This window comes from Sinocyclocheilus grahami, unplaced genomic scaffold, assembly GCF_001515645.1.
Source record: "Sinocyclocheilus grahami isolate Dianchi unplaced genomic scaffold, SAMN03320097.WGS_v1.1 scaffold1491.1, whole genome shotgun sequence".
In the NCBI taxonomy this organism is placed as follows: domain Eukaryota; kingdom Metazoa; phylum Chordata; class Actinopteri; order Cypriniformes; family Cyprinidae; genus Sinocyclocheilus; species Sinocyclocheilus grahami.
In genome coordinates this window covers 183,420-198,340 of record NW_015506670.1, presented here as the reverse complement: position 1 = coordinate 198,340, position 14,921 = coordinate 183,420, and the positions used below count along the sequence as shown (strand labels likewise).

At 37.7% G+C, this 14,921-nt stretch overlaps 1 protein-coding gene across 1 annotated transcript in view; it reads left to right on the top strand.

Moving 5' to 3' along the window:
* LOC107570674 (uncharacterized) overlaps positions 1-14,687 on the top strand; it is a 27,306-nt gene extending 12,619 nt beyond the window's left edge. Inside the window, 6 exon segments of the mRNA XM_016256928.1 lie at positions 5,030-5,944; positions 7,476-8,162; positions 10,858-11,329; positions 11,331-11,742; positions 11,797-12,256; positions 13,318-14,687. Of these exon segments, the coding sequence (XP_016112414.1) occupies positions 5,030-5,944; positions 7,476-8,162; positions 10,858-11,329; positions 11,331-11,742; positions 11,797-12,256; positions 13,318-14,687 (4,316 nt within the window).
* The last annotated feature ends 234 nt before the right edge of the window (positions 14,688-14,921 follow it).

Sequence of the window (14,921 nt, the reverse complement as noted above, 5' to 3'; positions counted from 1 at the left end):
TTTAATCGAGGACGGTCACCCTGTCTGCAGATCTTGCAAGAAGAAAGTCGCTGCAAAAGGGGGAAACGCATCAAATTTGCTCAGTCATCTTCGTGACCACCACCCACTGTTACAGCGAATGCAAGGTAACTTTTACCTCAATACCAAAACTAACTGGGCAAATAATTGGACAAAAAATATTGATTAGAGATTAAATATTTCGTTATCTCACTTGTTTAACGCAAAGCTTCCACGAAGAAATGTTCGCAGCAAGTGGCTTTGAGCCAATACGAACGAACATTCAAACTATCAGGTTGACATTTAAGGGGTAATGTATTGTATATTCATAGTTAACTTATTACATAATTTTTTTTTTGTTTACCTAAAATAATATATAAATACGGGTATATGAAATATTGAATTGAGATTAATGTTTTGAAATCTTACCTGTTTATAAATCCATTATGAACAGTGTACAAAACAATCGTCAGGACAATATGATCACTACAGCAAAACTATAGTAGTATTAATACTAAATTCCTCGGATTTCATTTTCAATACAATCAAAAACTGAGACGCAAGCTGCATTTGAATGAAACGAGAGACCACGTCCGCACCTCCGTGGTGATACAAGAGACATGGGGCGAATTCCAAACAGAAGTGAGCATCCCTATGCCCTACGAAGGGCAGAGCCCTTGAAGTGTGTTCTTTGAAGGGTGCAGGGCATTACTGTCTCGTATAAGCGTTTGAAACTCCCTTGGCGAAGGGAATGACCAAATGTTACCTTGACAGCGCTGCGCGTGCGTGCAGCATTCAGTACTCCATCAGTTGTTGCAAATAAATATTTCTTCTTCTTATTATTATTATTTTATACAAATGTTGTCTAATTGTGTCTTATTTACTATTAAACGTTTTCAAACTAAACTTGCTTACACTACCGTCTTAAATCATATTTCTATCACTGACGAAAAATATGTTGTCTTACATTAAAATAGACAAATTTAATTAGCCTATTCTACTTATGTTTGTATGTGAACTCGAAATCAACCCCAACTTTGTGTAGCGAATCAGCTCATAGGGAAATATGAATAATTAATCATAACTTGTTATAATTAATTGTAAATATTTAGATCCGCTGTAGATATTTACTTGACCTCTCAGGGTCAACTGTCTGTCAATTCTAAGAACGTTAATTTCCTGGTTAAGGGAAATAACTTTCTTACTGTACCAATCTACAAAGAGCTTGTAGCATAAATCTGCATGATTAAGTGACTCCAGTTATGAGCAAAACAATGAACAACGTCAAGTGTAATACAAGACCACCAGGGCCGTATACAGATTTCCTAAAAGAATTTGCAGATTTCCTCTCAGACCTATTGGTTACTGTTGATAAAACGCTAATTGTCAGAGATTTTAACATTCAGGTTGATAATACAAATGATGCATTAGGACTTGCGTTTACTGACCTAATAAACTCTTTTGGAGTCAAGCAAAACGTCACCAGGCCCACTCATCATTTTAATCACACGCTAGATTTAATTATATCGCATGGAATTGATCTTACTGATATAGATATCGTACCTCAAAGCGATGATGTTACTGACCATTTCCTTGTATCGTACATGCTGCGTTTTACTAATATTAACTATATGGCTCCGCGTTATCGTCCGGGCAGAACTATTGTTCCAGCCACCAAAGACAGATTCACAAATAACCTGCCTGATTTATCTCAACTGCTCTGTGTACCCATAAGTACACATGAACTAGACGAAATAACTAGCAATATGGGCACGATCTTCTCTAATACATTAGAAGCTGTTGCCCCCATCAAATTGAAAAAGGTTAGAGAAAAACGTACTGCGCCCATGGGTCCATGGTACAACAGTAATACCCATTCTCTCAAGAAAAAGCTCATAGTCTTGAGTGCAAATGGAGAAAAACTAACTTGGAAGTTTTTAGAATTGCGTGGAAAAACAGTATGTCCAGCTATAGACAGGCTCTAAAAGCTGCCAGGGCCGAGCATATCCACAAACTCATAGAAAATAACCAAAACAATCCAAGGTTTTTATTTAGCACAGTGGCTAGATTAACAAATAACCAGACGCCACCCGATCTAAATATTCCCGCACAGTTTAATAGTAATGACTTTATGAATTTCTTCACTGATAAAATAGATAACATCAGAAATACAATAACAAATGTAGATTCTACAGCGTATAATACTTCAGCTTCATTCATCGCACCAAAAGATAAACTGCAGTGCTTTACAACTATAGGACAAGAAGAGGTAAATAAACTTATCACTGCATCTAAACCAACAACATGCCTGTTAGATCCTGTACCCACTAAATTACTGAAAGAGTTGTTACCTGTAGCAGAAGAACCACTTATCAATATTATTAACTCGTCGTTGTCTTTAGGTCACGTCCCAAAACCATTCAAGATGGTGGTTATTAAGCCTCTTATTAAGAAACCACAACTAGATCCTAGTGAACTGGCTAATTACAGACCCATCTCAAATCTTCCTTTTATGTCTAAAATTTTAGAAAAAGTTGTGTCTGCTCAATTGTGCTCCTTCCTGCAAAAAAATGATCTCTATGAAGAATTTCAGTCAGGTTTCAGGCCCCACCATAGCACAGAAACTGCACTTGTTAAAATTACAAATGACTTGCTTCTTGCGTCAGACCAAGGCTGTGTCTCATTGCTAGTTTTACTTGACCTTAGTGCTGCATTCGATACTATAGATCATGACATACTCATAGATCGATTACAAAACTATACAGGTATCCAAGGGCAGGCTTTAAGATGGTTTAGATCCTACCTGTCCGATCGCTACCACATTGTTCATTTAAATGGGGAGTCATCTCAATTATCACCAGTAAAACATGGAGTGCCACAAGGATCTGTCCTAGGTCCTCTGCTATTTTCGATATACATGTTGCCACTTGGTAATATTATTAGGAAATACGGGATTAGTTTCCACTGTTATGCCGATGATACTCAACTATATATCTCAACAAGACCAGATGAAACTTCTAAATTATCTAAGCTAACAGAGTGTGTTAAAAATGTAAAAGATTGGATGACCAATAATTTTCTCCTATTAAATTCAGATAAGACAGAGATATTACTTATTGGACCAAAAGACAGTACACAGAATCTCGTGGATTACAATTTGCAACTAGACGGATGCACGGTTACCTCCTCTACAGTCAAAAATCTGGGTGTTATATTAGATAGCAACTTGTCTTTTGAAAATCATATTTCCCATGTTACAAAAACAGCATTCTTCAATCTTAGAAACATGCCAACTTATGAAACATGATACCTGTTTCTGATGCAGAAAAGCTAGTTCATGCATTCATGACCTCTAGACTGGACTACTGTAATGCACTGCTAGGTGGTTGTCCTGCATCTTCAATAAACAAGCTACAGATAGTAAATAAGAATATGAAGTTATGGAACCATTTGCATATTCAGCAGATTTACGCCTGCAGGGAACATCAGATTCTTAGTTCAAACACACCTTTGTAAAAAGGTCCAAATGATACCTAATGTATCAATTAATAAGACTACGTTTGATACTTGCACGTCTCGTCTGTCTGAAAGAAAGGCTTGATGCAGTCCAACGGTTCAAGTTGATCTTTGCTGAAGTTGGTTGATGAAAAAGAACCAGTTTGCGTCACAAAATCTTGATGAATAGAAAAGTCAAGGCCAAAGCCTGGCACATACTTAAGGTGTCCTGGAGCGTTTGCTCACATCTTCATCTAAACCTAACAGACCCACCGACTCTGGGCGGGTCACTGAAGTGCGGCCTCTAAAGTCTGCGAAGATTCACGCCTCTCAAGAGGGGCTTGTCCAATGAGAAAGATGGAAATTCCAAGCGGGAGGTGGCAATTGCTGGAGGGTTTTACAATCCTTTGTCTCTAAGCATGGTATTTCGCATATGTAATTTGCTTGGGTGTTGATGAAAGATTACTAAAGGTTCTTAGAGCACTAATATGTTGCATAGGTATAAACATACAATATACACTCTCAATTAGATCATCCGAATACGAATTCATAGAAACCAAACATGGTATATGTAAGGTTACATGAATGAGTGGTTCTATCATAAGCATGCATAAAATAGTCTACAATACAACAGATAATATACAAGACAGCAATAATATACACAATGACCTGAAGGATGTGTGTTCACTCAAAGAAAGGTTTTCCTATTAATTAATTAGAGAAGAGTCAATTTTTTCACTGTGCACTGTGGATTTTCTATGGAAATTGTAGTGAGAGGGGTAATTCTCAACATGCCATTAGGTCGTAAATGGATCTGGTCTAGCAGAGGTGTCGTGGTTGCCATGGGGACAAAGGGGGCCTGGTGTCGTTGCAGACATCCTGGCATCCAGTTTATTGGGTGAGGGGACTGTGACGATTTGTTAATCTAATGACTAACTGATTTGTTAAATCAAATGAAAAATTGTGTGTTTGATTGGTCCAGACGCTACATTTGCTTTAAAAAGCATCACAAGATCTCCTAACCGAAGATCACATGATCTTCAAGTGATTTATTATTATTATTATTATTATTAGGGCTTCATGTTAATGTTCATTTAATGTTTATGCTAAAAAAAAGTGCATATAGCTGCTAATTGTATTAGTTGTTTGTTGATTTTCAAATATAACACTTATTGAAATGTTTTCAGTGTGTGTATCAGTTCTTTTTGAACGTTTTCATCTAATTTGAACAAAACCGTGATAATATTGATAATCGTGATATAAAATTTTCATACCGTTACATCCCTACCTTGCACCAATCAAACGGCGAAGCAAGTTGCAAGAAAACTTTGGGACAATGTGTTTTGTATCTACGGGTTCCCCGAAAGAATACACTTCGACCAGGGCACCAGTTTCGAGAGCAACCTCATAGCTGAGCAGCTGCGTCTAGCTGGTGTTGAAAAATCTCATACAACAACCTACCATCCAATGGGCAATGGTGGCACTGAGCGTTTTAATAGAACATTGGGTGGCATGCTTTGATCACTCCCTTTGAAAGCAAAGCACCAATGGCCACAACAGATCCAAACCCTAACATTTGCCTACAACACTACTGTTCACGAAATCACGGGCTATCCACCCTTCTTTCTCATGTTTGGACGCATACCCAGACTTCCAGTAGACATCTTGTTTAATCAGGTACTTGATAACCCTGATGTTGCTTATTATGACTCTTATGCCAAGTCTTTGCTGTCTTGTCTGAAACATGCTATGCAGATTGCTCAGAAGCATTCATCTGCTGAGCAACAACATCAAGCTCAACAGTACAATAAGCGTGTTAAAGGCACTCTCTTGTCAGTGGGAGATGGGGGTTTGGTCGCAAATAAGTCAGAACGAGGAAAAAGAAAATTGGCTGATAAATGGGAGGACGGAGTGTTCACTGTTGTTGACAGGAATCCAGACATCCATGTTTATAAGATAAAGGATGCAGCAGGCCGCACAAAAGTTGTGCATAGGAATCTGTTGTTGGAGGTGAACTTTCTGCCGATCCCTGGCATTATTGAAGGGTCAAGACCCACTGAAACTGATCAGCCACTGACCTCTGCAGAGTCTGATCAGAACAATTATGGAGTAGATCAGGCAACAGTGCCAAGTCAGCCTGACATACCAGACTTGTCCGATTCAAACTTAGAGATGTCAACTCTTTTGTCCACTGATATTTCATCTCAGTCTTTCTCTGATTATACGGATGAGCTTCTTGGACCAGCACTCAGTCTTGTGGCTGACACGACCCTACCCGGTGATTTGGCACCCTCTCTTCACTCAGATGTGGTAGACACAATGAGAACGGAGACCACACTATATCCTGGTGCAGCCAATGAATTGTCTATAGATGATAGACGTGAACAACAGTCAGATGAGATTGCACAAAACTTTCCTCACTCATCAGACTTCTCTGCACTGATTCCTCATTGCAAGCTGATGCACATGCTCTTACCGAGCTTGTTAAACCTGTTAAAACAAGAGTGGGAAGAATAGTTAAATCCGTAAACAGGTTGATTGAATCTATGGTGCAGATACCAGTTTTAAGAGTTCAAGAGGTTTAAACTGAGAATTGATTTCAGAATTTTCTAGAGATTTGAGGTGCCGACGGTGTTTATGATAAATGTCAAGTTTAATCGGGCCAAGTGCTGTGTGGCGTATTAGGCGTCACATTAACTTAAGGGGAATATGAGACTTGATCAACCTCCTATTTTCCTAAACCTTGAAATTGAGGTAACTCCTACGTTGGTTGCGTGGATTAGATTTACGTTTCACTTGTGCCAGCAGAGTGTGTTAGTTGAAAATGTCTTTATTGACACATTGAAGGATTTTGATGAAAATAAGGAGGGGTGAATGTAACAGAGTTATTTTGGTTATATTATTTTCACTCAAAATCCCCCTTTTTCCTATTAAATATACATTTAATTTTGTTTCTTCAATATGACTGTATCTATTATTTTATTGTTACAAGTTAAGATGTATGATTTTCAAGATTTGTTCAAGGAAGTGCATTGTCACTTTAAGAGTATATACTTGTTCTCGCGCCGCCGCACGCTTTGCCCGCTCAGTTCACTTCCTTCTGAGCCGAGAGAAGTTTGTCGAGGCATTAAACGGTGTTTACTTAAATGAAGAGAGTCACAAAATTCATGTTTTCAACATATTTATGCAGTTCACTTCTTTCTGAGCTGAGAGAAGTTTGTCTTGTGGTTTGTCGAGGCATTAAACGAAAATAAAGACAGTGCCAAGCAGTGAGAGGTCTGAAGTTTCTTAATTGAGTGATATCAACACAACACAGAGTGGATTCCCTTACCTGGGACTAGTTACACTAACAGTAAGAAAATTAAATCACTCTCAGTGATACTGTGTGTCAACTTGAAACTTTTGTATGTTCCTTTTATGAAACAGAATGGGAATATATTGTCTTATATTATATAAAAGGTCGGTGAATAATATTATTGTTACACAATATTCAGTGTAAAAAATGTTTTTTTTTTTTCTAGAATCGTATGACTTTTTCTTTTGTGGAATACAAAACATCAAAGCTTCTGCTTTTCATGATTTTATTATCAAAAATATAAAAACAATTAAAACTTGTACATACAACTATGTGCTGTATTTCAAGACTTTTGAAACCATTTCCATTAGGTTTCTATGAGAAATAGACCAACTGAGTTGTATACTAGAAATTTGTGTCAGAGAAAAATAACATTTCGTCCTTTTGGGTTATGAGCACATAAATCATATTAGATTCTTGACTAAGTATTAAACAAATGTGCATCTTTTATATGTTCTTAAAATGTCTCAAATGTTGTAACATTACTAATACGTCCTGTGTGAAATATGCTAATATTATCATTACTCTTGTAGAACTTCTAATATAAGATTCTTCAGTGATGATTATATCTATGGAGAGTCTCTATAAAACATGGAAACTCAATGTATATGTTTGTGCTCTTTTTCAGTGAGTGATCTGAGGATTGTTCTGCTGGGAAAGAATGGATCAGAAAACAGCCGAGTGGGAAACACTATACTGGGAACAGAAGCATTTGACAGTAAAGCTGCATCTTATTCACGGCAGCTCAGTCAGAGAATCAGTGGAGAGGTGGAGGAGAGACACATCACAGTTATAAACACTCTCCTGCTCCAGCCGAATCTCTCACATCAACAGTCAATACAAGGAGTGAGAGACTATGTGTCTCTGTCTGCTCCAGGACCTCATGTGATCGCACTCGTACTGCAGTATAATGACTTCAATGAGAACAACAGACACAGAGTGAAATATGTGCTGAACCTCTTCAGTAAGCAGGCCATTAAACACACTATAGTGCTGACTACTGATGAAGAGCCACGTGGATTCATGTCTTATAAGAGCACAAATAGTGCTATTCATTATTTAATAAAGGAGTGTGGAGGAGGACATCTGCAGTTTGATAAAGGAAACCCAGGATGGCGCTCTGAGTTGTTCAGAAGGACAGAGAAGATACTCAAGGACGAGTGTGAAGAATTTGTCATCTGTAACATGTACGAGGATGGAGGTGATGGATCATCAGTGGATGGAGATCTGAGCAGATCTGGAGCTTCAGTCAGAGGAGATGACAAAGTGAAGGATTCTGATCTCAGAGACAGCACAAAAACAGGATGTGATGGAGGTTTGTCAAAGTTTTTTTTTCAGGATAATGCCTCAAAAAAAGGATTATGAAATACTTTTTTGTCCTTTAATAGTTACAGTGTAGTAGAGACAGAAAATTATAGAGAAAAATGAAGAAACTGAGTCTCCTGCAGCACTACTGCATAACTTGAATATTTTTTATTCCATTTAATCTGTTTTTGTTTAAAAAGCTTCTAAAATGTTTGTAAATAAATAAATATATACATTGTAATAGGGAATTAAGACATTGACAAAACAACAAAGTATGCTTTTAGGATATATTTGTGGTGTTTTGTTTTCTTTTTGGAGCTTGATGGTAAAATCATCATTCTGCTTTTGAAGTGTGATAAAAGCAGCCTGGACTTTCTGCCAAAAAGACCTTTTTGTATTTCATGTAATTAAAGACAATCACATGTGGCTAAATGATAATAGAAGTTTCAGTTTTGGGTGAACTATTCCTTTAAAGGCTGAGTGTACACAGTTTGTAAGTACGTTGTCAGAGATCCAAACATAGACAGCAAATTTCATCAAACAGTAAGTCAGTAAAATATTGCTAAAAGAATGTATTGCAATATAATTATATTTTACAATATATATTTGTTGTTGTTTAAGGAAGTGTACATTTGGTATCAAAATTGAACGTACTCTGTTACTAATGTAACTTGGGTTCCCTGAGTTACGGGAACGAGTACTGTGTCGCTAGACGCTATGGGAAAAGTCCCTCATGTGGATGAAGTTTCCTTCGATACTGAAGCCTTTTTTTAGTAACGCAGTGTAACTGCATGGCCATTGGTTCGTGCAGTGAAATAAAAATGAACCAATGGCAAGTCATCGGAGCTACACAAGCCTATCACCACGAAGCCCGCCAGAGCCCGCCAATATGGGCGGGGCAATCTGGCTATATAAGCGGGCATTCTGGCATAGGATCCTCAGGTTACTTCGACTGAAGTGACGACACTGAGTCATGCAGCTCCATAGCATGGCTAGCAACGCAGTACTCGTTCCCGTATCTCAGGTAACCCAGGTTACGTTAGTAACCGAGTACGTTCCCTTTCAATACTACACTCATACTGCGTCGCTAGATGCTATGGGAACCAGTACAATCACACGTGCTATGGAGAGGAACGACTGATATGTGAACTACTTCAAAAACTACTTCTGTTTTTGACATTTAGATGCAATGAAATGAAACATTTCAAAATGTTTCACTTGATTTCATACATTTAGTCAGGATTTAGAGTTTGGGAAAAGTCTAACTAGTAAAATGTGTACAAGTTATGTCACAATAACAACTAATGCAAGTAATAAAACATGACTTACTCATCAGAAATGATCTCCGCAGCTCAAGTTGTGCGTCGTGTTCTTCTTCTGAGGTAAATACTGGCTTTCTTCCAGAAACGAAAAGTATCCGAGATTAACTTGATGAATCTTCAGGCTTTGTTTACAGAGGTGATGTGGGCGTTTACAGGTTCGCACATCTCATGTGGACGATTACCGAATGAATAGTGCGTGGGCGTGATCACATTACAGATAATGAGCTCGGGTGGAAAAAAACTGTACCTCGCTTTGGTTTCATACAAATTACTTTATCAGAGAATATTTGTATTATTAGACAATACTTAATTTAAAAGTACACACTTCAAGCTTTCTATAGATTTATCTCTCATGTCTGTGTGTGAAGTATTCGTTGAGTTTGGGTTCATTTATGTGACGCGTTTCAGAAAGAAGTTCACGGAGACTGAGACAACTGAAAGCACACCCTGTTTGTTTTCTTTATTTTACAAAAGCACAGCATTCTGTTGTTATGAGTGTATACAAATAAAAGTAGACCCTTTACAGATTCGAATGATGTATTGCTCTTATCTGTACGATTAAAAATGACATCATTTAAATTAATTTCGCCGTTATCAGGAAAAAACGCCCCAAAACGCGCCGTCGTTTGTCAGCCACAGAGGGTTAAGCACCCAAGGGGCTCAGAGGGACAAGTATAACAGGGCAAGCACTTCATGTGGCAACTGGCCTGTATGGTGGCATCTCCACCACATCTCTGGCACGCCTGCAATCTCTGCAAAATGTGGCGGCGAGGCTCTTAAAGAGGGTCAAGAAATCTGAGTCCATTACACCAGTTTTAGCAAATTTGCGGTGGCTCCCCGTTCATTTTAGAATCAAATATAAGATTTTAATGTTTGTATATAAAGCTTTAAATAATAAGGCCCCCATGTACCTTACTAATTTGCTGATCCCTTATAATCCCCTTAGAGCACTGCGGTCAGAAAACCAAAAACTACTTACAGTTCCAAGGACAAACCGCCTTCCAAAAGGCGATCATGCTTTTGCAGTTATGGGACCAAGATTATGGAATGAGTTGCCTTTATCTATTAGATCTGCTACGTCCTTATCAGTATTCAGGAACCTGCTGAAAGCTCACTTAGTTCTGCCAGCCTACAGCAGCCAAAATTGTATGGGGTAAATGGTGGTGCCTATGATGTTTGATTTGTTAATACGTGTATCTTTTATTATTGTCTGTTTGCGGTTTTTGTACTGATATTATGTAAAGCACTTTGGTCCAACCTCGGTTGTTTTTAGCAGTGCTATATAAATAAACAAACAAAACAAAATATACACAATATTCTCTGATGATCTCGATAATTTACAATATTCACTTGAATATTCACTTTTATTTGATCTATCTTTAGATTCAAGAGACAGAGAAGATGAACTAAGGATTGTTCTGCTGGGAAAAACTGGAGCTGGGAAGAGTTCAACTGGAAACACCATCTTAGGAAAAGAAGTGTTTATATCAGACATTTCTGAAGAGTCTGTTACTAAAGACTGTCAGAAAGAGACAGATGAAATCAGCAGCAGACACATCACTGTGATCGACACTCCAGGACTGTTTGATACTGAACTCAGTAATGAAGAAATCCAGAGAGAAATCAGAAACTGCATCTCTATGATTCTGCCTGGACCACATGTGTTTCTCTTACTGATTCCACTGGGACGATTCACTCAAGAAGAACAAACAGCAGTGAAGATCATCCAAGAATCTTTTGGAGAAAACTCTTTAAAGTACACCATAGTGCTATTTACCAATGGAGACAAACTGAAGAACAAAACCATTGATCAGTTTTTGGGAGAACCTGGATCTGCCCTTAAAAACCTGATGGAGTTACTACTCATGTAAGATGTTCAGAGAGATGGAAAGAGAAATACAAGAACAACAGATGAAGATCCTGATGGAGAGAGTGGAGCAAGTGAACAGAGAAAAAGAAGAACTGATGAACAAACATGAAGAAGAGAAAAAGAGGATGAAGATGAAGATGGAGGAAGAACGACAGAATCATGACAACGAGAGAAAGAGAAGAGAAGACAAATTTATTGAGAGAGAAGAGCGATATAGAAGAGACATTAAAGACATCGAGGAGCAAGAGAGAAAGATACGAGAGGAGCTGAACAAAGAACGAGAGGAATGGGAGAAACAGAAACAACAGGAACAACAAAGAAGAGAAGAAGAGGTGGAGAAATGTAGAAAGAGAGAACAGGAAATGTGGGATGAATATAATCAGAGACTTAAACAAGAGGAAGAGAGAAGTCAGAGAGAGAGAGAACAACTTCAGTTCAAACATGAAGAAGAGATGAAGAGAATAAAGATGATGATGGAGGAAGAAAGACAGAGGCATGATCAACTGAGAAAGAGAAGAGAAGAAGAGGATGAGAGAAGGAGAAAGATAGAAAAGCAAACATGGGATGAATATTATGAGAAACTAAAACGAGAAAGAGAAAGAAGACTTAGAGAGAGAGAAGAACTTCAGTTCAAACATGAAGAAGCGAATAAGAGAATGAAGGTGATGATGGAGGAAGAAAGACAGAAGCGTGACAAAGAGAGAAAGAGAAGAGAAGAAGAATTTAGAGAGAGAGAAGGACAATATGAAAGAGACATTAAAGACATTGAGGAACAAGAGAGAAAGATACGAGAGAAACTGAAGAGAGAACGAGAGGAATGGGAGAAACAGAATCAATGGGGGAAGAAGAAACAACCAACAATGGGAGAAGAAGAAACACCCAACTTTAATCATCCTAATATGTTTACAGAGAGTAAGTCGAAACAATAACCAGCTAATATTTAAATTAATTTGGCAAAAATATAGTATTTGGATGTAAACAAAGCTTTTACTTTGCTTTTCAACAGTTTTTATGGTTGATATGTTGTTGAGGAAATATTTCAGTGATTTAGAATCATCAGTCGTAACAAGCAGCATTTAGTACTCTAGATCAGGTTATTCTACAGAGGAGCCTCCAGCTCCAAACAGTTAATCATTTGTGATCGGGGGTTTGTGAGCTGCCATGCAGTCAGAGCCTGTCGGATTTACAACACACAATTACATCCATTTCTCCCAAAAGACATATAGTGAATGGCTGGTGAACAGGTGACGAGAGTAAGCTTTATAGTTACCTGCACATTGCATTTGACAGGAATAAACCACGTCTTCACATTATGTTTGAAAGATGTATTATTTCTGCTTCCATAGATATCAGTGTGTATTTTAACAAATTACAAATGTTTTTTTTCTAGTGTGTATTTAAACATCTGAAACTTAAAATAAACATTATGTGTTTAAACACACACTGAACAGTTGTGATATACAGTGATATGCTTGGAGACTTCAACATCCACCTAGATAAACCTCAGGCTGCAGACTTCCACACTCTGCTTGCTTCTTTTGATCTCAAGCGAGTATTAACTACGGCTACTCACAAATCAGGCAACCAACTGGACCTTATTTAAACACGACACTGCTCCACTGATCATGCGCTGACAACCAAAAAATGTTTCTATTCTATCTACTTGTTTTTCTTTGTGTAGGTGTATAATATATATTACCCACTGGTAATTATGAGTATAGAAGGCTGTGAAAATAAATCTGATCTTCAATTCAAAACATTCACAAAAATCTATTTAATCAAATGTATTATTATTATTATTATTACAGAATATTCAGGGCCTACAGGCGATAGGAGTGTTGTGGCGTTGACAATCACTGAGATAAACTGTTGCATATAGTTTGCATTTCAGGTTTGAGTTTAACACTCATTGCTCAAGGTCAAATGTAATCAATTGTTCTTAATCTAAAAAATTATATTATTGTCATTTTCAGATGAAGAAAATTCATCATCATATCCAGAATGTTTGAGAATCTTGCTGTTTGGGAGGACAGGAAGTGGAAAATCTGCCACAGGAAACACTATCCTCAGAAAAAATGGGTTTCACAGTGAAGCCAGTTCACGTTTAGTGACCACTACTTGTACAAAGGTAATTGGTGAAGTTGATGGTCGATCAGTAGCTGTTATTGATACTCCAGGACTCTTTGACCCCTCACTGACAAAAGAACAATTGCAGGAAGAAATAATGAAATGTGTTTCACTGTCAGCACCTGGACCTCATGTGTTTATTATTGTGTTGAGTGTGGGAAAATTCACCCAAGAGGAGAAAAATACTTTAGACATGATAATGAAGATCTTTGGACCAAAAGCAGCAGATTTCTGCATTGTTCTCTTCACTAGAGGAGATGATCTGAAAAAAGATTACAACAGTTTTAACTTCATTAAAGTCCAACTGAAAAATCAAACAATAGAACAATACGTAGAGAAAAGTAAAGATGCTGAACTCAAGAAACTGATCAGTGACTGTGGAAACAGATTCCTGTCTTTTAACAACACAGAAACACAAGATCAGATGCAAGTTACTCATTTCTTAAATATGATAGAAAAGGTGAAGAGATCTAATCAGGGCCGATACTTCACTAATGAGATGTTTGAGGAGGCAGCGATCTCCATTGAACAGAGAATGGAAATGATAAATGAAAATGAAAGAAAAAATCAGGCTCAAGTTGAAGAATTGAAAGCCAAATATGACATGGAAGAAAAAAGCATGAGAACGAGACAGGAGGCGAAGAAACAAAAGACAGATGAGGAAAGAGAGAACCTGAGGAACGAATGTATTATGGTGGAATTACAGATGAAACCGGAAGAGGAAATAAAAAAGAGAGATTCAGAGGAACAAATGAGGAAGAAACAAGAAGAGAAAGAGAGAGAAGACTGGAAGAGAAAAATAAAAGAGGCTGAAAATGACAAAGAGGCTCAAAATGTAATTAAACGACAGCAGAGAGAATGGGAGGATGAGAAGAAACAACAGATGAGTGAACGAGAGGAAGAGGAAAGAGAGAGAAAAGAGAAACATGAGGAACAGCTGAGAGAAAAACAAGAAGAACTGGAGGACAAGAGAAAGACATTTGAAAGAGAGAGAGAAGAAGAAAAACAGATGATAGAGGAGGAGAGAGAGAGACAGAGAACAGAGAGAGAACAGAAAAAGAAAGAATGTGAAGAGAAGATCAATGAAATGGAGAGACGTTATGAGCAGCTGGAACGAGAGGGAAAAGAGGAGTGGAAGAGAAGAAAACAAGAGGATGAAGATAGACGAGTGGAGAAGAGAAAGAGATGGGAGACAGCAGAGCTCATTAACATTTAAAGGAAAATGATAAAAACGGCTTGATCTGAAAAGAGCTGTTTTTGACAGGGTAAAAAAGGTGTAGTTATACACTACCATTGAGAACTTTTAACCAAACTATGTTACATACTTTTCATTAAGACCCTAAAGAATCATATCAACTTGTGGAAAATTGGCATCATATGACCTCTTTAACACATTTATGACAACTGCAAAACATCCAATGTGTAAACGACAATTTACGCACTAAATCTA